The sequence below is a fragment of the Panicum virgatum genome, chromosome 5K (assembly GCF_016808335.1).
Source record: "Panicum virgatum strain AP13 chromosome 5K, P.virgatum_v5, whole genome shotgun sequence".
Classification (NCBI taxonomy): domain Eukaryota; kingdom Viridiplantae; phylum Streptophyta; class Magnoliopsida; order Poales; family Poaceae; genus Panicum; species Panicum virgatum.
The window spans coordinates 9467909-9490409 of NC_053140.1; the positions used below are offsets into that span (position 1 = coordinate 9467909).

General features: G+C 49.9%; 2 protein-coding genes across 2 annotated transcripts; both read left to right on the plus strand.

The window, feature by feature from the left end:
* The first annotated feature begins 13209 nt into the window (after nt 1-13209).
* On the plus strand, nt 13210-15349 carry LOC120710495 (beta-1,2-xylosyltransferase XYXT1-like). The gene is made up of 4 exons (XM_039996169.1): nt 13210-13401; nt 13497-13565; nt 13662-13727; nt 14029-15349. The coding sequence occupies exons 1-4, from the start codon at nt 13287-13289 to the stop codon at nt 15180-15182; spliced, it is 1404 nt and encodes a 467-aa protein (XP_039852103.1). The 5' UTR covers nt 13210-13286; the 3' UTR covers nt 15183-15349.
* Nucleotides 15350-15908: 559 nt separating this feature from the next.
* LOC120709667 (beta-1,2-xylosyltransferase XYXT1-like) lies at nt 15909-20145 on the plus strand. The gene is made up of 2 exons (XM_039995339.1): nt 15909-16002; nt 18899-20145. Exons 1-2 carry the CDS (start codon nt 15909-15911, stop codon nt 20143-20145), a joined length of 1341 nt encoding a protein of 446 aa, XP_039851273.1.
* The last annotated feature ends 2356 nt before the right edge of the window (nt 20146-22501 follow it).

The window sequence follows — 22501 nt, forward strand, 5'->3', positions numbered from 1 at the left end:
GATGAATCTCGGTTTTGCAAGTTAAGAAATGAGTTAAATATCATTGACTTCTCAAATATGGCTTGAAAACTAGCACATGTGGCATATGGTTCTTTCATGCACTTCTTGTTTCATTTTTATGAATTTTTGAGGTATTTTTGAGCCATTTATGAGTTTTCATGATTCTACTCGATTTATTTTTGAATTCTTGTTGAAACTTGCTCATATAAGTCATTTGAAGGTTTTCATGCAATATTTGAGATTTTTAGATTTTTATATGAGCAATGATTCCAAATTGGAGTTGGAATTTAGAAAATTGGCAGAATTCAGACTTGTCAGATTTTTGGTAGCGCGGACGGTCCGCGGGTAAGGGGCGGACAGCCCGCAGTTCATGGGACTTGTTCACCAGAGGCTCTGCAGAGAAGTTCTCAACCGCAGAAATACACTGCGGACGGTCCGCCAAAGGACCGCGGGCGGTCCGCCAGAGGCTGTGCAGAATTCAACAAAGGCAGTATCAGTCGGGCTGCAGTATAAAGATTCAGATGCGGACGGTCCGCCGGGATATCGTGGACAGTCCGCGAATGGACAGAAAGGTGGGGTCGTCCAGACTTGATTTATAAGAGGTGTCCCTCTTACTCTCCCCCACCAAACCACACATATCCTCCAAAAAGCTCTCTCTCTTTCTCTCTCAAGCACGTGGGGGAGACAACAAGGTCAAGCCTTTTTGGAGTGGTTCCCAGACGGTCCGAGAGCATCCCCGGACTCTTCTCAAGATTGTGCATCATGTCCTCTCGGTATTTCAATGAATCCCTAACTCTTGTTCTTGGATTTCTTTATTGGAAAGAGTTAGGGTTAGATGGTCCGATCTATTTGTTGACCGTGGATTCGTGCAAATACTTGGGGGATCTTATTCCTAGTAATGAGGAGTTGCTAGAGTTAAAGTTTGGTTGGTTGATTTGAATCAAAACTCAAAATGTGGATGAATCAAAGATGAGGGCGATTTTGTGTTCCTGCGCAGAACAGATGGGTCGCGGACAGTCCGCCTGCTGGACGCGGACGGTCCGCCGTGGTAGTTCATGAACCGCGGACGGTCCGCTTTCAGAAGTGCGGACGGTCCGCTAGTATCAGTTTTTTTTGGATCAGTGCTGAATTGAGTTATATCATTAAGGATTGATTCTATAACTTTAGTAATTGTTCTTATGGTTAAATCTTGATCTCAGGCCACCCCGGAAGATCATCAAGGCCACTGCTTCAAAAATTAAGAAGGCAATGACTTCCAAGAGACAAAGGGACAGTGATGACTCGGATGATGTGGACTATACTCCAAATGTTAGTGAGATGGCTGCTGCATCTTCAGTGGGAGATATTGGTGGAGTCTTCAGAGGAAGATACTGAGGGGGTTGACAATGATGTTACAGATTTGATGGGGCTAGATCTACCTAGCCGACAGTGGACTGCAGAAAGCTATGCAAATGTAAGAGCAGTGGATCAGTTCAGCTTGCCTCGTGACACCAACATTCTCTTCTTCAAAACCGAGGTACAAAAAGATGTTTACTTTGGTCATCTAGTTAAGAAAAATGTATTCAAACATCAGACCATTGACCTAGGCTATATGAGACAACATCAAGTCATGTCTGATCTAGTGGATAGATTTCAGCAAATGGGGATAGCTAATTTTCTGCAGCATAGGTGTGATTGGAATGAAACAGTGATACACCAGTTCTATGTCACTCTAGAGATAAACATGGTTGAGTAAACATTTAGGTGGACAACTGGTAAAAGAAACTATGGTGCTACATTTGCACAATTTGCTGAGGCAAATCAATTGGATTATAATCTCATCAATAGTGAGCAAAGTATGAATGTTGTGTTAGAAAACCCACTAGATGAGAATGACTACCCCATGTTCTATGAGCCTGCACATCTTGGAATTGCTAGAACTTTTGGGGGTACGCAGGGTTTGAGGCATCATCCTGCAGTGATCAATAAAATTGTCAGAGTCACATTCATGCCTAAGAGTGGCAACAAGGACAAGGTTAGAGGGCACTATTGGAATGTGATATCTCATATCATGAATGGAAATAGAATCAATGTCATTGCTCTTATCATGGATCAGCTTGCAGACTTGAGGCTTAACATGGAGATGAACTTGTACTTTGCTCCATACATTATGTCCATCATCAAGGTGAAGACTAGCTTCAGAGGGTTATGTGAAAGTAAGCACACTCCTTTCAGGCCATTCAAGAATGACAATGTTTTTCTCTTGAGGCCTTTGACTCCCTTCCCTGGAGATGATATGGATGCCGAAGCACAAGGGCAAGATGATAGTGATGATGATGCTCATATGGGAGCAGCTGGAGCTCAGCATGCCATGCCACCACCGCATCCTCCAGCACAGCAGCAGTGGGCCCCTCCAGCTGGCTACTTTGACCCATACTTTGCATCCATGCAGGAAAGCATGTCCTCTCAGATTGCGGGGTTAGCTAATCAGATGCAGAATCAGATGAACCTCAACTTCCAAAACATGCAGCAGCAGATGTTCCAGCCCATGATGGCTCAGATGCAGGGGTTTCATGAGAGCTTACACTCAGACATAGCAGCTCTTGACTCACGTTTTGAGGATTTGCCCTCCTCTGAGCAGTTTGAGCAGCTTGAGCAGAGACAGGACCAACTAGAGCAGCGCTTTGATGCCTTCAGCACAGCCTTCACAGGGTTTACTGATCATTTCTACTCAGTGTTTCCGGGTCCAGTGCCGCCTCCAGAGTTCTACCCGCACCAGCCGTTCTACCCACCGCCACCTCCTCCACCAGCCGTTTGACCTTATTGGGAATTGATGCCAAAGGGGGAGAAGGAGCTTTGGAGTGCTTGATCTAGGGGGAGCTCATGGACTTCTAATGGAGATCATTCGTTTTCAGCTTCCGCTTGCCACTCTTGTTTATTTGTGTCTTCCATGAACTCTATTTAAGACTTGTGTTTGGATTTGAACATTTGGTTTGTATTGTGTGATGAACTATGTTAGTTTATGCTACTCTTATCTATATATGTTCATCTTGTGGTTGTGAGGTTGTGCTAACCATGTTAAAGTTCATATCATATATATCTTGTATCTTGTATGCCTCGATTTCCACTTGTAGGGAAAACTCCGTCAAAAGTTTCAAATATATATGTGTACTTGGTATTCATGAAAATTAATATGCACATATCAAGGGGAGTTCTCTCTACTCATCGAACTTGGTGAATTTATTCATACCATATTCTGAAATTTTCAAGAAAATGAGTAAGTTCTTCCAAAGTTCAATTCCAAGTCCACCTTATGCCTAGTGTATAAAGTTGACTTGAAAACTTTTATCACTCCAAAATTTAGTGTTGTCATCAATTACCAAAAAGGGGGAGATTGAAAGCATCTAGGCCCCTAATTCGAGTTTTGGTAATTAATGACAACGGTTTGTGGATTAACGAATTCATTTGAGATAATGAGTATAGGTTGATCCACAAGTGAAAGAGATTTGGTTGAGAACGTATGGAGTTTTGGAGGTGATAAGCAAAGCTCGGACTCAAGGCAAAGGTATAAACTAGGGCTTTTGCGTTTTACCGGTCACAAGGCGTTTAGTGGATGAAAAGTGACCGGATTTGTTGGATAGATAGCCGTACTATCAAGAGGGGTTGTGTACTCATGCTTGACGGGTCTTTAGTGCCATTTTGCTCAAAATGTCTAGTTGCATACATGAGGGCTAACGGCGTTTTGAAAAGATTTGAAATAGACTAAGTTCGAGAGCTGACTGAGTAACGGCGGACAGTCCGCGCCTGAGGGGCGGACAGTCCGCGCCCGTTCCAGAGAGCTTGCAGAGGCTCTGGTGGGCTGGCGGACAGTCCGGCCCAGATGGGCGGACAGTCCGCGACCGTTCCAGAGAGCTTGCATAGGCTCTGGTGGGCTGGCGGACAGTCCGGCCCAGGTGGGCGGACGGTCCGCCACTGTATTTCATATTTGTACCAGAAAGGGTGTCTCTCTGGTTTGGGCTGAAAAGTTAAACTGCGGACAGTCCGCTCCTGAGACGCGGACGGTCCGCAGGCTAATCTCAAAGTTGTTCCAGAGACGTTGTTAGTCTCTGGTGGGTTGGAACTCTTAACTGCGGACGGTCCGCCACTAGGGTGCGGACGGTCCGCCAGGGGTTAACGGCTAGTTCTGACACACATTAAATGCACTCTGACTCACTGGTTTATAACGGCGGACAGTCCGGTTTTTGAACCGCGGACGGTCCGCGACTTCGCAGAAAAGAGTGTAACGGCTAGTTTTTGGAGGGATGTCTATATATACCCAATGCCCGGGCATTGGGTGGGTCTCTTGGCCATTTGGATAGCATTCTTGACACATTAGAGCTAAGGCATCCCTCTCTCACACACACTTGCTTAGAGATTGCATTTTTGAGAGTGTGAGAGCTTCCTAGTGCATTGCATCAAGAGTTTGAGCTTTGTGGCATTAGGGATACTTCAAGCAAGCGTCGTCAACTTGTTACTCTTGGGAGTTGCCGCTCCCTAGACGGCTTGGAGAAGTGGATTTCGTGGAGCTCCTCCAAGGAGATTGTTGAGGAGCCCCGATTTCGGTTGTGAGAGGTTTTGTGCTCACCTCACCGGAATGGTGAAGAGCAACTCTAGTGGAATCGAGGTGTGGAGCGGTTCTTTGATTCAAGCCGGCTCAAGATCAAGAGGTTCTTGATAGAGGAGCGGTTGATTCTTGGAATCCACCTCAACGTGGATTAGGGGGGACCGGCAAGTCATTGACACCACGGGATAATTTCTTGTGTCAAGCTTGGTTACTTCTCTTGCTCTCTTTAATACTTGTTCTTACTTTGAGCAATTTACTTTACTAGAGCTTGATTTGTGACTTGTCACCCTAGGTTGCAAACCCATCTAGAGATAGTAATAGCATGACATAGGGCTTTCCTTTGTTACTAATTAAATTTCTCTAGTGTTATTGCTTTTAGATTTTAAACCGCCTATTCACCCCCCCTCTAGTCGGTGTTCTTGATCCTACACCGACCCCTTCGATGTATGCTTTGGATATTATAGTTTGGGGTTGATTTCTGGTACCCTTCCACTTGAGTTAATTATTCTAATTAATCTTTTTATCAAAACTTACTTTTTTTATTTGTGTTAATTTCGAATGTTTGAAGATGACAATGCAAATAAATTTGCCCCGTAACACAAGTACACTGTATATTTCTTTTTCTGCCAAGTTAGCATCTAGTAATTTTTTTTATAACAAAACGCAGTAGTCAAAGTTGTTTTTTAAAAGACAGTGTCCACAGACATCCAAAACATCACTTATTTATAGTGAGAGGGAGCATTAATCCTGTTGCTAGTACCACCCACTCCAAGCAACGCTATGCACGGTGCACGGACGCGTGCGGTTGGTTGTCATCCGGCCGGTTATATGCGCTTATACTAGATGGCATGAGCGGCACGTGAGGCCTCCCAGCCGGTTCTGTACAAGCGTGCTGGGGGGCAACCGGTTGGTGGGGGAATAATACCGGTGTTATCATACGTAGTGGCACGTACGTACCAATGCAAGGCGAGGAATGATTTGGAGTTTGGGGGTATGAAATTCCGAGGACCATCCGCGGCCGTGCGATGTGATTGGGGATCACTCCTGGCCGTCCTTGCACGCAGGGACCATTTTGAATTAATTAGGCGTGATGCGATGCATGATGCATTCTCCTACGGTCCTACCACTCTTGTCGCTCCATCGCTCGGTTCCCCCGTGACGGTAGACGTGCGCCGGGACCATCTTTGCGTAATCCTTCGTTTTTCTTAAAAAAAAAATTCCGCATGTAATCGCGACGGATTAACCAGAGGCACAAGGCCTCTCAGCGGGGGGGCGTGGACTATTAGCAATAGCCTCTCCACAACGCGTGGCCTAAGAATGACCCCAACAGCGCGAGGCAAAAGCATTTTTGCCTCGCGCTAGCTACTGTGCATGTTCGCGAGCTCCTCCAACAGATCATGCATCGCGCGATGCTTTTTCCCTTCGGAGGAGAGAGGGGATGCAAAAATACATCCCCTCTCTCCTCGAATGCATCTCGATCCGGCGCGGAGGAAAGAGGGGAGCCGGTGACGACGACCCGGCGCGGAGGCGGGCGGAACCTGGCGGGGACGCCGGTGCGGGCGGCGAAGGAGAAGAGCGGGCCGGGGCGGTGCCGCCGCGCGGACGCCCTTCTTGCCTTCCTGCTCCTCCTGCTGCTCATGCCGCTCGACGTGCGCCGCCGCCTCCGCGGCCTCCTTCTCCCCCGCCGCCAGCCATGAGCCTCGTCCCTCCGTGGCGACGGGCGAGCGCGCGGACGGCGGCCCCCTTCTCCACCGGCGCCGGCCTCCCCCCGGGCCCTCCTGCCTCCGCCGCCAGCCACCCCTCACCGCACCTCCGCGCGGCCTTCCTCCTCCGGCCGCGGCGGGACCGCGGTGGATGTGGCGGCGGCCGCCGAAGCTCCAGTTCCCCTCCTCGTGCTGGCCCGCGCGCTGGCGCCCACCCCTCCCCGCGGCTCGGCTCCCCTCCCCGGGCCGGCGGCGCGCAGGAGCTCCTCATCCTCGCTCCTCCCTCCGCCGACGCCCCTCGTCCTCCGCGGCCACCGGCGGGAGGAGGGGAGGAGGCTCGAGCTCGAGGTGGGGAGGAGGGGCGCGCCGCGGGGCGAGCGAGACGCAGAGGTGAGGAGGCCCACTCCCCACGAGAAGGACGCCGCACCGCGCGGGCCTCCGCCATGGCCGCTGCGAGGGAGGGGCGCAGGGCCGCCGCACGCCACGCCACCGCTCCAGGGCCGGCGGCCGTGAGCTCCAAGGGGCCGGGGCGGCCGCGAGCTCCAGGGGAGGGGCTCCGCGGCGAGCTCGATGGAGGGGACCGCCGCAACGGCGCACCTCCTCACCGACCCCGCGTCGGATGCGCGGCCGTGGCGGGCAGAGCGGAGCGGCGGGCCGGAGCTTGGGGAGGGGACGCCGCCGGTGGGCTCGGGTGGGATGGGCGGAGGAGGCGAGGCCGATTTGCTTTAAGTGTTGGAGACGAAAAAAAATGCGTAACCAACACATCTACTGTGTACAATGCAAATGGCGATATGCATGTCGTATTTTGCCTTTTCTTGTTGGAGTTAGTCTAAGTGATGCTCAAAATGAAGAGAGAGGATGGAGGCACCACTTAGACGTCGTGTGTCGTCGTCACTCGTCACTGGCTCACTGCGTCTTGGAGGCAAAAATGTATATATATTAACGGATGCTCAGTTTGATCAATAGCACCGCGCAATTGACAAAGGAGCTCGAGCAACGTATATCCTCGATAAAAAAAATTAACAAGCGTAGACGTGTCCGTGTACGATGGACAGTACTCCTCCCCCACCTTCCGAATGTCAAATTTCACCACCAGACCAATAATCCGTGGCGCTCAAAAGTCAGGCCGAGTCGTGGCCACCACTTCTACTTGGGTCCAACTAACGCCTCTCCAGCCATTCTGCTTGGCTTGTTGCCGCCCCCTGTTCCGTGCTCCGGTGGTGCACGCTTCCTCCGACCACCCGAGAGCCCGCAACAAAAGGCTGGTGAAGACGCTGTACAGCGCGCGAGTGTGTGAACCCTGCCGCGCGCGCTTCCTCTGACCGTACTGTACCGACGCGCACACGGTGGAGCACACCCCATGCTTGTTCCTCGATGCTACAGTACCCCTCACGTTTTGGGCCATGGGCGAAACAGGAGGAAGAGCCAAGCACGGACCGCCACCGTACCCATCGTGTCCAGTCCGCAAACTCGACCCGAAAAGCACGCGGCACGACCGACCAGTCCGAACGTTCCCCAGGACCCCGTCGCGAGGGGCCGGGCCGGCACGTACGTACGCGGTCGCCGCCTGCCGAAAAGCTCCCTTGTCGTACGCGCCCTCCCCGTCCCCCCCGGACGGGGCCGTCGCGTTCCGGTCCGGCCCCCGTCGTCCGGCGCGGGGAGGGGGACGAGGGGGCGGGGCACCACGGCGGCCGTGCTCCCCCGTTGTTGTCAGCGACCAGATTTCCGGCCGCCGGCCGGAATTCATTGACAAAAGTTACGACGACGACGTCGCTGCTTGCGGCCGGCGCGCGCGCCGCGGTCTGGTCTCGAGCTAGCTGGTGACGTGCGTCCTGGGGTTGGCAGGCGTCGTCCCGGCGTCCGTCCCCCGCGTCGGCAGTCTCGCGTCGTCGGTCGGTAGCTCGGCTCGGGGGTGCCCGCCGGACGAGCCACGGGCTGCCCACGCCGGATGCGACGCCACGCCAGGCGCGCGGTGGTGTCAAGTGTCAACGCGTCGGTGGGATTCTCAGCCACACTAGAGTTGGTAGTAGTATGTTTTTTTTTCAGATGCGTCCATCGGTTGCCGGATTCCCGTTGACCGCGCCGGAGCCGGGTGAGACGGGGCAGGCTTCGTCAACGGACATGGTTATTCTTGGTTGGCAGAGTCCGGCAGGGAGGGGAACGAAACGGGCGACCTCCCGTGGGAACATGGACAGTAGTACTAGTAGAAGTTTTGAGGACGCTGCATGATGGATCGGCCGCCGGCGACGCAGAAAGCTCGGGGAAGGTTAGGCTGCCTGACCGCGGGTCCCGGCACCCCGGCTTGGCTTCGCCGCCGCGGCCTCCCTCTCGCAAACGTGCGCGTCATCACAGGGCGCGGAGCCGCGGACGGAGTGCTCATCTCGCTCACTGGTCGACTGACTGGAAAAGGAGATCAAAAGGGCAACGGCCAGGGAGGAAAAGGAGGAATTGAAAAGTTGAAGCAAAAGCTGGAACATGTCTCGCACCACGAGCGTGCATGAGCGGCAGGGGAAGGGGAGCACCGAGAACGAGCGCCCGCGGCGCGCGGAGGAAATCGCGGCGCTAATCCAGCCGGGTCAACCTCCAGGGAAGAGAACGCGAGGGCGGCGGGTCAGACTTCCTGAGACTCCTGCCAGCCGCCGGCTGGGCTAGACGCAAATCAAGATGGCAATGGATATCCGAAATCCGAATAATCGGCTGGGCTAGGCGCAAATCAAGATGGCAATGGATATCCGAAATCCGAATAATCAACGGGTTTTATCCGATAAAAAGACAGCCAGACAGGTAGAAACTGTGGATATATTATTGGGCAAAATCCTTTACCCGTCGGGTAGGCGGGTACGGGTGTGGATGATTAGTACCCATACCCGTCTATCCGCGGGTACCCGTAGCAAAAAATTGAACTAGCCTAAATCTCTAACACATTTGAGCCCATATGGCCCAGTCTAATTAAGACAGCCTAGTATATATAATGGGAGCCCTCCTGAAACTCTAACTCTATTTCCCTCCCTCACCCTACTCCCAAGTTCCCAGCCGCCACCCTCCCGTGAGGCCGTGACCCGCAGCCGCGGCGCCCCCCTCGCGGCCTCACCCCTCGCATCGCACGCCGCCTCCGCCTCTCGCCCTCTTCCTCTCTGCGTCCGCGCTTCAGCGGTCGGCGCCCCCTCGGCGCTCGCAGGCGCGCAGGGCAAGCTCACCGCTCGCGGCCTCGCCCCTCGCCTCGCGGGTTGCGGCCTCGCGCACGCCCCCCGCAGCTGCAGCTCCCGTTGGCGAGCGGGTCGGAGCCATGGTGGAGACGCCCGCAGCTGCAGCTCTAGTCGGCGCGCGCCCGCAGTTGCAGCTCCGCTTTTGATGTCATATCTGTTAATTGCATTTGTGAACTTATAATATGTGTGGTCTCCCTTTAATTGTGAACTTAAATTGTCGGGTATGCTTTCGGGTGCGGGTTACCCATCGGGTATAAATTACCCGCCGGGTACGGGTATGGAAATATTTTCTTACCCGTGTGCGGGTAAGGATAACCCAACATGTAAAATCTAGTCTTGGCGGGTACGGGTATGGGTGGCTACTACCCGTTGGGTACATACCCGTTGCCATCTTGAGGTGCAAAGCGCAAGTGGAAGTGGGCAACAGAGAGAAAAACAGCGGGTTCCGGCCTTCTGGGCGGCGGCGGCTGGGCCGAATATTATCGGTCGCAGCATGCATGTTGGTGGGGCCCGCGGGCTGACATTCTTGGGCCGAACTGAATTTCTCCTCGTGGCTGCAGTTAATTAATGGAATTCCTTAATTAATGAAAAAAGTCATTTTTGCCTCTCTAAACTTTGGGTCGAGTACACTTTTCCTCCTTGAACTTTAAAACCAAACGACCAGCCTCCTCGGACTTTCGAAACCGGTCGCATGACCTCCTTGAGCGGGTTTGAGAGCGGTTTTACTATTTTTCTATTATGTTTATTTTAACTGAATCTTTAAAAAAATATAGTAATTCACAAAAAATTATAAAATAGAAAATCCAACTTTTTTTGACTCCACATGAGTAGATATACACAGTGAACATATTATATGGTATATTATACTACAATTTTGTGTTATATCTTTAGATATATATTTTTTCTATAATTAATTTATATCTACAATATTCGACGTCCAACTATGCTGAAATTTTTATGGCGGACTAATCATTATATGATTGAGCTATAGTAAAAATTTATAATTATTTAATATTGTTTGACTGATCTATAGATTTATCTATATAAACTAGATAAATCTATAGAAAAATCTAGACGAATCTATAGATAAACCTAGATAAATCAATAAATCAGTCATACGTGATTCAATAATCATAAAATTTTTACTACCGCTCAATTATATAATGATTAGTACATCATAAAAATTTCACATTAATTGGATGATGAAAATTGTAGCTATAAATTAATTACAGAAAAGTATATATCTAAAGATATAGCAAAAAAATTGTACTAAAGTGTACCATATAATATATTCATTGCATATATCTACTCATGTGGAGTGCAACAAAATTGGATTTTCTATTTTTATGATTTTTTGTGATTTATTATGAATTTTTAAAAATTCAATTAAAATAAATATAAAAGAAAAATAGTAAAATCGCCCTCAAAATCGCTCTAAGAGAGGTACTGCGATCGGTTTCGAAAGTTCGAGGAGGCTGGTCGGCAAGTTTCAGAGGCAAAAGGAACTTTTATTTCTTAATTAATTAAGGTTGACGAGGGCCGGCCCACGCGCTATAACGGCATGATGGATCATGGATGTGGCTCATCATCCCTCTTACGACGAGCCAAATCCAGCCCAAAATGGCTGGTGAAAGCGGGCCAGTCATCTCGCCGTCATGAAAAATATTCTTTCATGACACCGTTGACAATGACGGCCCAATAGAGAGAGAGAAGACCTGAGACCCACGGCCCATGGCGGCGTCTTTGATCCTCGTCCTGGCGTCGTCCCTCTCTGGCCGCGGCCGGCGGCAGCAATCCCGCGCCCCACACTGCAGGGTCATCCGGACGCCGGCCTCCGTTGGGCGTTGGGCCCCCGGGCGGCCGGGCTACCTTCCCATCCGTCGTCTCCACTCTCCAGCGGCTCCCTACGGTCCCGTGTGGTCAGTCGTCAACGGCAGTGTTACCCCAGTTCCCCTTTCCCTACTGTCTGCTGCTAGCTTGGAGCTGGCACTGCCAATGATCTGCACGCACCTGTAGCTAGCCCTTCACACGGGAACAATTCCCAGTTCCCCCACCATCTCGTCCGCACCTGAATCGCGTGTTTACATTACGTCGCCATTGTGTTGGCGACGTCGATCCACGCTGCTATGAGAAATTTCCACTGCAAGCATGTTTACCCCACTCGCATGGTTCTTCTTCTTCATTCCCTGCGCGCTGCACCTTCTTGCTAGTCGATCTTGTATGGAAGGAAGGAATCGGATCTCGAGATCGATTTCCACTGTTGCCGGGCCTCCGTAATTTGAGCCTATTTGACCGCAAGCACATGCTGCTGTATGTACCATTAGCATGTGAAAGCACTGCCAGCGCCACTCTCGATTCCCGATCGCTAGCTCACTCACACCGGGCGTCGTCGTCCATCGATCTGCAGACACGATGATCCCAAGCCTGTGGCCGACCTGCATTCTTATACTCGCCGCGGCTCCAAGGTCACAAAGGAAATCGAGAGCCAAATGAAACAGCTGGTTCCAAGAGCTCGCAGAGTCCGTAGTTCCGGAGTACACAATATACAAAGCGGAAGTGGAAAAGGCCGGGAATTCAACGCCGCGCCGGTGATATTTCAGCACTTGTTAATCCCGATCGGTGAGCACGCACACGGTTTACCATCTTTTACTGCTTCGGAGCCCAGACGCATGCCGACACAAGCTTGTTGTGTACTTATTGCACACAAGATCACCCGCCGTACGTCGTCGGTGCAGTGGGCATGGTGTGCTCCGTGATCGTACGAGAGACAGAGACTTCCACGGAGCTCGACGTACAAAATGGTTTAGGTACTGTCAGTCTTAACGCTCTCACAATGGAGTGGATAATCGGGGCGTTTGCATGCAAGGAAGGAATGCAGTTTCCTGCTGATCAATGCAAGGACGGAGTTCCATCAGCATCTGGTTTTTAGAAACAGGTTTCGTCTAATTTGTAGGCAAACCTTTTTTTAAAAAACAAAAATTTGTAGGCAAACCTTGAGGGCCGAGTTCCGAAGTATCTCCGATTATCAACGATATGAAGGAGCTTAGCAGGAGGTTTATGAAGCACTCTCTCGCCAGTTTGTAGATGCCTAGATATTGATTACAGTGCTGCTGGTTTTAATCAATGGAAGCTCCTTGATTCTCAAAAAATAAAAAAAAGAAATAAAAAGACTTGCCGTCGGTACTTCACAACAGTATTGGATGGGGGCAGCGTTCAGTAGATGGCAAAATAAAGGAAGCCTGTTACTGTCGCATGAACAAATTATTGTTAGTAGTAGAAACTGCTGGACATTTTTTTTATTAATTTGGCATCATGCATCTCCGGGACACGGACGAGCCATCAGTGAACTGGTCGACACGGTTTTCAAATGAAGCTAGTCTTGGCAAGCATGCAAAGAACGTTGGTCAGTGGTAAGCCCAAGGTTTTGCTACCAGTTCGTGCTCAACACCCAGTGTCACTGTGTCAGTGAGTAGTGACCATGCTGTAGGAGAGTACTGGAGGCCTCACTTGCAGAGATTCCTTTCAGCCTTTCAGGTAAGAGAGGGCATTAATGAAGCTTCTAAGCAGGATTGGATCGGAGTTGACCCTAGGACATAGAATTCGGGGTACTAATAAACAAACTATTATAATCAATTATTGGGGTTGACTCGGATCTCGAGGTAGCTCAGCCAGTTGCTTTACTACTCCGGGGTTTAACAAGAGAGAATAGATGCTGACAGAGAGGGAGAGGCTGAGAGCAGCAGCAGCAGCAGAAGGAAGCTGCTAGCTAGGTGAAGCCCGCCGGCCGGGAAGAGCATGAAGAGCTGGGTGCAGAGCCACCTCAACGTCGGCCTCATCGTCGGCGTCCTCTTCGTGGTCCTCACCTATCTCCTCGTCTCGCAGCAGGCGGTCACCACCGGCGGCACCAGAGGTAATGAATCACTCGCTCCACCTAGCTCAACCGCTGTAGGTGCTCATCTGTTGGTCACCGACGGCATAGTGTGGTTACTGCTTCTTAATCTGCAGTTGTCACAACGGTAGCACAATGGTTCGTGGATAAGCAGCTGAATGAAGGAGAAGGGCCCAGTGAAAAAGGTGAGCGCTTGTGGGTGTGTCATCAACAACTGTGCATTTCTCCAACTTGTAGTCGACGAACTGATTAAGTCTTGCTTGCTGCTGATGTATCTGCAGTTGCCACTACGGAAGCGCGACAGATACTGGATGATAAACAGCTGATTCAAGCTCCCAGTGAAACAGGTGACAACGCCTGCTACGTTGTTTATAATTTCGGGGGGAAAAGAAACCAAATGACCGTGTTCTAGGAAGCTTCCACACTCAGAATTTTCTTGACGTCCAATGTGTGATGAAGTGTATGAACTTGAACTGATATTTGAGGTCAAATTTGCTTACAATGTCAGAACATTAAGTTTTCTTTTGAGAACCTTTTGAACATTGTGCCGGCATGTGGGGGTGTATAGCTGATAATCACTAATATTAATTACTAGAAAAAAGTTGAATTAATCTCGGTGGATTTTTTTTCTTTGCTGGCGTGGAACAGAGGCGGTCACCACCAAGGTCATGTGCAGCATGGAGGAGCGCTTGTCTGACTACTGCGAGCTGGATGGCGACGTCCGCATCCACGGCAGAGCCTGGTCGGTGGACATCGTCCCCTCGAGCCGGTCGTCGGAGCGCCGCGCGTGGAAGATGCGGCCGTACTCTCGCCGGAGCGCCACCCACGTGGACCTGCTCAACGTGACGCAGCTGCCGGGCCCCGACGGCGCCCCGGCGTGCACGGTGACCTACAACAAGCCGGCCATCGTCTTCGCGCTGGGCGGGTACACCGGCAACGTCTTCCACGACCACGCCGACGTGCTCCTGCCGCTCTTCTACCTGTCCCGGCAGTACGGGCGCGAGGTCCAGCTGCTGGTCATCAACCGGGTCCAGCCGTGGTGGCTGGGCAAGTACCGGCTCGCCCTGCGCGCCATGTCCCGGTACGACGTCGTGAACCTCGACGGCGACACACACGTCCGGTGCTTCCGGCGCGTCACCGTGGGGCTCCGCCTGCACAAGGACTTCGGCGTCGTCCCCGAGCGGGTGCCGGGGGGGCTCCGCCTCGCCATGCCCGACTTCACCCGGTTCCTGCGCGAGGCCTACGCGCTCCCGCGCGGCGCGGCGGCGAGCCCGGCGCGGCGGCGGCCGCGGCTGATGCTGATCCAGCGGCAGCCGCACCGGCGGTTCCTGAACGAGAGGGAGATCGTGCGGGCGGCGGAGGAGGCCGGGTTCGAGGTGGCGGTGACGGAGCTGCGGTTCGACGCGGCCGTGGACGAGCAGGCGCGGCTGGTGAACTCGTTCGACGCCATCGTGGGGCTCCACGGGGCCGGGATGACGAACGAGGTGTTCCTGCCGCCGGGCGGGGTGCTCGTCCAGGTGGTGCCGCTGGGGAAGCTGGACCTGATGGCGAGGGTGGAGTACGGCGAGCCGGCGACGGAGATGGGGCTCAAGTACCTCTGCTACAACATCACCGCGCAGGAGAGCTCGCTGCTGGAGACGCTGGGGCCGGACGACCCGGCCATCACGGACCCGGACTCGGTGCACCGCAGGGGGTGGGCCGCGCTCTACGACATCTACCTCACCAGGCAGGACGTCCGCCTCGACATCGCCCGGTTCTCGCTCACGCTCGCGGAGGCCATGGACCACCTCCGGCGGCAGTAGTAGGAACGCATCCATCCGGAGCCACACACAGGAGACAGGGCACAGCCATGCGTTTCAAATTCAATGCATCGAGCAGTAGTTCGTTACTCTGCGAACCTTTTGCGTGGCAAGAATACTCGCTATATGTAAGTGATCCTAATATACAAACTGCACCTCGTATTTTTATCGAGCGACGTGTTGCAGCGGTGAGGAAGTGTCAAATGGCACTCGGCTTATTAATTCAACCACTACGATTTGCACTGGGACCTCACTTTTTATCACCCGAAAATTGATTTGTGCTAGTGGTCGGCTTAAAAAGCAACCGTCAACACAAATGCATAATATATCGATTTCTACTAGCGGTTACTACTTAAACTATAAAGTCTATCTTTTTTATAAAAAATATAATATTTATATGAAATCAAATGGAGATAAACTTTATATTAAAATCATAGAGCTTAATAATAAGATACAATGGCGGAGCTGGAACACTGAATCAGGGGGGCCAGATGTGGTAATTAAGCTGCTAATTTGATGAACAGTGCCAAAATTACTATTCACCTAGTGCAAAATTTGCATAGCCAGGGGGCCATGGCCCCCTTTGGCCACAACGTAGCTCCGCTAGTGATAAGATATTTAGCACCGAGGCTGTACAAGCTAGCGTAGAGAAAAAGAACACGAAGTTGAAGGACGAGCTACAAGATCAGAGCTGGACTAGAGGGCAGGGCGCATGATACTGTACATGGAATGGCGGAGTTTGTGGGAGTACAGCAGGTGCAACTGATTGATAGAAGTGATGAAATTCGTGGCATTGGACTGCAGACCGGGCTTACACTTCTAAGTCAGTCTACTTTGTACAATTCACTAGCTCCTTCAATACTTTCAAGGGCGGTGACATTTGGAAGGTGCAGGCAGAAGGGAGAAATACAAGTTTTTTGCTCAATTACTGGTGCAAAGCAAAATCCTAACAGCTGATAAGTTTTTTTTTCGAAACACAGTATAGACACAGACGCAGACGCTCACAAACGCACCCACACTCACCCGTATGAATACACACACGCAATACTAACCCTATGTGCACCTCCGAGAGACTGAGCCGGTAGATCCTCGAGATTGACGAAGTCACCACTAGCGCTTCGCTACCGACGGGCATATAGCATATTAGTGAAAGAATAACACTGGTGAAATTCTGAAATAAATTCAGAAAAATGCGAGCACCAGCGCCTGTATCAATTGGATCCGGTACTAAATGAGCATTAGTACCGGGTTCAAACTTACGCGTTAGTATTGGATTTAACTTACCAACTAGTACCAATGAGCATTAGTACAGGGTTCAACTTGCGCGTTAGTATTGGATTCAACTTACGTACTCCCTCAGTCCCATGAAAAGTTTAATTCCACGTTTGAAAAAAAAAATCCCACCAACGGTGCAATCCTAAAAACTGGATCTCAACTACCTACCTAATTAAATGATTAGATTTGATTTGCATGCTAAAACTAACTCTGTATTGCAAGTAAATGAGCGTATGAAAATCTTTTTACATCACCATTAATGTGTCTGAAAAAAAATAGAATTGCACTCTTCATGTGACGGAGAGTAGATATTTTTAAGTGGACACTCACGCCATGCAGTAATTATAAGAGCGGACACTCACGCCAACAGGTTCAAAGCATAAACACAACGGACGTTACTCTTGTCACAAAGGTGTTTGTCCGTTGGTCTTCTTGCGAATCATGCCTTCACTTCTGAAGACTGGGACACGCCCCCAGGCCCCGAGCACGCCCACCGCCTTGTAGAGCCATGGTATTCTCCTCCCCTTCAAGACTAAGTTGATCCCAGGCCAGTGCGAGTGGGAATTGCCGTTGAAGCTAAGCATCTTCTTATCATGCTAGATTGCCAAGTTTGCATGCAAATCTTCTCATTTACCCACCACTAGGGATGCAAGTGGGTTACCCAATAGTGTTTTATGGGTCAACTAAATAATTATGATGGCATGCCATCCTAGTTCAATTCTCCTCCTAAATTAATTACGCACAATTCCATTCTAATTCATTTTATTAAAATTTTAAGTCGACCCAATAACTCAAAATAAATATAACTTCCCTGCCCACCACCAGAGACCGCAGCAAGCCACCCCGCCTAACTACTAATTTTGAGCGCTCGAATTCTGACGCCAACCGGCTGTGGCGTCCCCGCTGCCACACCGGCCCATCAGCCCATGCCCAGAGCACACTTGTCTCCATGGCCGGTCCTCGCCGGCCTCAAGACTTCTCTCTGTGCCCAGAGATGAGAGAAACCCTGCCAGAAGCCCAGAACCGACGAAACTCTGCGCTAACCTCGCCGGTAGCGGCAGTCTTTTACTTTTTGCACAAAAAAGCACATTGGCGTTGACAGGATGTAAATTATTAAAAGTGATCCAGGATGGAGTAGTTTGTGTCTGAAACATATTCAGAAGCTTGTAGTCTGTAGCTAATAACGAGGCACACAGGCCCCCAAAAATTCAATAATATTTTCATGCTGATAACGAACTCGGTAGTAGTTTTCTTTTTATGCATGGCACATCCCTCTACTTCAATCTAGATCAGGTTCAGCGCTTGTTGGGGACTCGGATCTCGAGAACGCTCGAAAGTGGCTAGGGTTTAAGTTTTAGATACTCATGTGAAGCATTTACTCCATTCCCGATCAAAAAACGAACTACTAATCCAAGACCTTGTTAGGTCAATGCTACGCCGCCTATAACGTGCATTTGGGTTTCAAATTGATAAAAAAAAATTTGCGCCAAACGGCACTGTTCCCGTTCGGATAAACAATGTGCAGTTTTTTTTAGAATATATAAACAATGAGCAGTTGTGCATCCTTCTTTTCCCCCGAGATTAGAACTCGATCCGAACCCTCACCGCCTCGTCCTTACTCACTACCAGTCTACCACCGTACCACCACTACGATTGGCAGAAGTGCAGAACCAGCAGGCAGCAGGAGAGGCGATATTATGAGCTGCAGCAAGGAGAGGCCCGGGAAGAGCACCAAGAGTTGGGGTGCCGATTGTCCACCTCAACGTCGGCTTTGTCGTCGGTGTCCTCGTCGTGCTCCTCACCTATCTCGTTGCCTCGCAAAAGGCTTCCATCACCGGCCTCAATGGTAGGAAACCAATCGTTTGTAACAATTGTAAGTAGATTGCCAAAGACATTTGGTCATTGCAAAAGGTAATTTGTTTGTTTATGTACAGCAATTGATAGTTTGAATTGAGAAGGTGAAATATGGAAAACTATATTTTTATAAGTTAAAATTGATTTATTCACTAAAATATTTTTTGAAAAGTGTTTCATTGGACCACCTTAACAATAAATCCTAGATTCGCCCCTAGCTTCTTCATCCTCACCTTTTCTTTAGTTTTAAGTCAGGATCCTTGCCCTTCCTACATGATCTGACGACAAGTGTTCTTGCTTGTTGCTTCATATGCAGTTGCCACCACGGTAGCACAATGGATCACGGATAAACAGCTGATTAAAAGTCCTGGTGAAACATTTGAGCACTTCTGGCACCATTGTGGCTTTGTGCCAAAACCTATGCTTATTTCTATCTGTAGCCCACAAACTGACGATCAATTCTTGCTTGTTGCTTAATCTGCAGTAGTCAATTCAGACGTGCAGCGGATCGCGGACAAACCACTGATTCAAGGTTCAGGTGAATCACGTAGGCATTCCTGTCATCATTTTGATAAAATTCTCATGCTCAGTTTCAGATGGGATATCAGGTGAATGTTTTCCTTCTGTTGCATTGGCCTGTGCAGCAGAGAAGGGTAAGGTGGTGTACAACACCAAGGGTTACTACTCCGAAACCTGCGAAGTCGATGGCGACGTCCGCATCAATGGCGACGTCCGCATCAATGGCGCAGCTCTGACGGTGAGCCTTGTCCCGACGAGCACCAGCTGGTCGGAGCACCGCGAGTGGAGGATCCGGCCGTACTCCAGGAAGACCATGCCCGACGTCAAGATGGTCACCGTGACGCAGCTGCAGGACAAGGCTGCCGCCCCGGCGTGCACGGTGGCCTACAGCGTGCCGGCCGTCCTGTTCGCGCTCGGCGGGCTCACGGGCAACTTCTGGCACGACTTCACCGACGTGCTGGTGCCTCTGTTCATCGCGTCGTGGCGGTACGCCGGCGAGGTCCAGTTCCTCATCACCAACATGCGGCCGTGGTACCCGGTGGCCTACAAGACCATCCTGCAGGGGCTTTCCAAGTACGACGTCGTCGATCTAGACGACGACGAGCATGTGCGGTGCTTCCCGCACGTCACCGTGGGGATCCACCAGCACAGGGACCTGAGCATCATCCCTGAATGGTCACCAGCTGGTGGGCGCCTCGCCATGCCCGACTTCACCCGGTTCCTGCGCGAGGTCTTCGCGCTCCCGCGCGACGCGCCGGCGAGCCTGGTCCGGGAGCGGGGCAGGAGGCCGCGGCTGCTGCTGATCCGCCGCGGGCACAGCCGCCGGTTCATGAACGAGCAGGAGATTCTGCGTGCGGCGGAGGCGGCGAGGTTCGAGGCCGTGGCGATGGATCTCCGGCGCGGCGTGACCGTGGGCGAGCAGGCGCGGGCGGTGAACTCGTTCGACGCGCTGCTGGGCGTGCACGGCGCGGGGCTGACGAACTCGGCGTTCCTGCCGCCGGGCGCGGTGCTGATCCAGGTGGTGCCGTACGGGAAGATGGACGTGATCGCGACGCTGGAGTTCGGCGAGCCGGCCAAGGAAATGGGGCTCAGGTACCTCGACTACAGCGTGACCGCTGAGGAGAGCACGCTGCTGGAGATGCTGGGGCCGGAGCACCCGGCGATCAAGGACCCGGACGCCGTGCACCGCAGCGGGTGGGACAAGATGACCGAGTTCTACCTCGACAAGCAGAGCGTGCGCGTCGACATCGCCCGCTTCGCGCCCACTCTCGCGCAGGCGCTCGACTACCTACGCCAGCAGTCGACAAATAAACAGTAGTAACCCATCATGGCAAAACGAACATTTCTGTAATTCCATACTAAGAATACTCCCTGCAAAGCGACCACGTGTGTACATAGCTCCCATGTCAGCAATCGTTTTGTTCTCGACCGTTGGTGGATGGGGCAGTATCGTTGGCCTATTGTTCATTTGCCTGAGGCCCAGAGTGACAGCGGAGTTAATAGTTGTTCATTTGATCTTTTATTTTCCAAAAAATGTTGGTATTGATCCTAGGATCCTCGAACGACGAAGCCACATCAATTTACATGTGTCCGAACTTGAGTCCGAAATGAAAGAAATTGAATCCCAATGCCACACTTCAGAAATATTCTCTCCGTTCTAAATTATAATTCGTGTGACTTTTTTGAGCTCAAGTTTGACCACACATCTTATTCAAAAATTTATGCAAAATATTCATTATTTTATTGTGGTTTGCTTTATTAATAAAATTTCTTCAAGATTGACTTCAATTTGACTATGTTTGCACATTTTTTTTGCATAAAACGAATGATCAAATTTGAGGTCAAAAAGTCAAATGAATTATAATTTGAAACGGAAGGAGTAACTCCGATTGACACAGTGATTTTTAAATTCTCTTATTAATGTCCAGGCCTAAAGGAAGTGTCTTGTGCATGATCTTAGCTAGGGTCTTTCTTTGGATTTAAGGCCTTGTTCACTGTAAATATTCTTATCCTCTATATACGACTAGCAAGCTGGCCCGCATAAATAGCGCGAGTAGCTATAGTATTTTTTGCTATTTTTCTAGATGGTGTCCATTATATTCTTTTTCTATATGGGCCAAACCGATGGGTCATCTATATTTTTTACACCAGTTATATTTTGTGAAATATTTTTAGAACTTGAGTTTAGTAGAAAATGGAATATATTATATGTAAGTATATTTTTATATATTTTCATGATGCATCGTTCTTATATTACATTAAAATATTTTGGCATGAATAGTTTTAGAATTTTTGACGGGCGATGCATCTTTTTTTACTTGGTAGTTTTGGTCATTGTGTATGAAAACTTATCCTTAGATTTTTAGAAGAAAATAATGCAGATGAATGTTCAATTTATACCATTAAAAGGCAATAATCTTCTTTTCTTTTCTATTCTCCAATCTCCAATTCTTAAAGCTCCATGTATATATGGACCTGCATTGTCTTATGGATATTGTTTCCACTTGGAATTGTATACGTGGCAAGCTCGCTTGGTAGATCATAGACTTGCTTTGTTGTGCAAATAATTCATGTTGTGTATGACTCACATCAGCCATGGTTAGATCCTTTGATCCTCAATTTTCTAGCTGTTTTCTATATCTTTGCTTGCAATCTGGATGACCTTATTGAAGCCTACCAAGGCAATAACGGGTGATAAGGATGAAAAAGATAATAGCCGATTATATCTAGGCCTATCTATCATCAGATGCAAAGCAATTTGGTTAGAAAATAATATTTATATAATTGTAGGCTTCTTATATCTTCATCAACGTGAAATAAAAATTACATAATTGCTAATCTCTTGCCTGTTGTTGTATTGGATATGGACTTGTTCTTTTAGAATTTTGAAATTTTAAATTGTAGCTTGTTGCAGTGTGATGCCTATGCTGCCGATATCTCAATATTTATTTTAAATTTCAGTTACGAATTCAACCCTGTAAACCTATGACAATGTAATGATGATCATCTTTCTGATATCCACCCCGTAGGTTCTCAACAAAGTGGTATATTCGCATAGCTAGCGGACATGCATGGTGACCGGTGAGCTGTCATGCTCTTAGGCAGATTCAGATTCAGCCTGCTGACTATGGCGTGACCTCTTGGCTTGGCTCAGGGCACCTGGAGAGGTTTAAAATAGAAATCATCTAGGAGCAAGAGCTCACCTTCATGCTCTCAGGCGAGTCTCAGTGCAAGGGTCATATGAGTGTCATGGTTATTAAATACTATGACACATCAGCAAAATTGCTGATTTGACAACAAAGTTAAGAGGAGAGAGAGATGATCTGGGTCATCACCATGACCCTCTCGTGGCACGGTTGCCAAAACCATGACACGGGGATGACACTCCCACTGAGAATGGTCTTTGTTGAGTTCTAGTACATTTGATCACACAACCATTGTACTATTTTAATGTTGTAAGGTGTCTATGAAATTGTGCCATGACACTGTGCACTGAGAGTGACTATGTCATTCTAGTGTCAAACTTACGTGGTACTTTTGGCAACTGTGCAATGACACTTCCCATTGAGACTGGCCTCAGGTAGATTCAGCCTAGCAAACTATGGTTTCGCCTCTTGGCTTGGCTCAGCGCATACCTAGAGAGGGTCAAAATAGAAATCATCTCTGGGACATTG

Excerpts from the sequence above, each read along its gene's own strand:
- LOC120710495 (XM_039996169.1), top strand. The coding sequence starts at position 13,287 with ATGAAGAGCTGGGTGCAGAGCCACCTCAACGTCGGCCTCATCGTCGGC. Across the intron at positions 13,566-13,661 it reads AGAAGGGCCCAGTGAAAAAG|TTGCCACTACGGAAGCGCGA; the intron begins GTGAGCGCTTGT and ends ATGTATCTGCAG. Across the intron at positions 13,728-14,028 it reads TCAAGCTCCCAGTGAAACAG|AGGCGGTCACCACCAAGGTC; the intron begins GTGACAACGCCT and ends GGCGTGGAACAG.
- LOC120709667 (XM_039995339.1), top strand. The coding sequence starts at position 15,909 with ATGGCGGAGTTTGTGGGAGTACAGCAGGTGCAACTGATTGATAGAAGT. Across the intron at positions 16,003-18,898 it reads GACCGGGCTTACACTTCTAA|TTTCAGATGGGATATCAGGT; the intron begins GTCAGTCTACTT and ends TCTCATGCTCAG.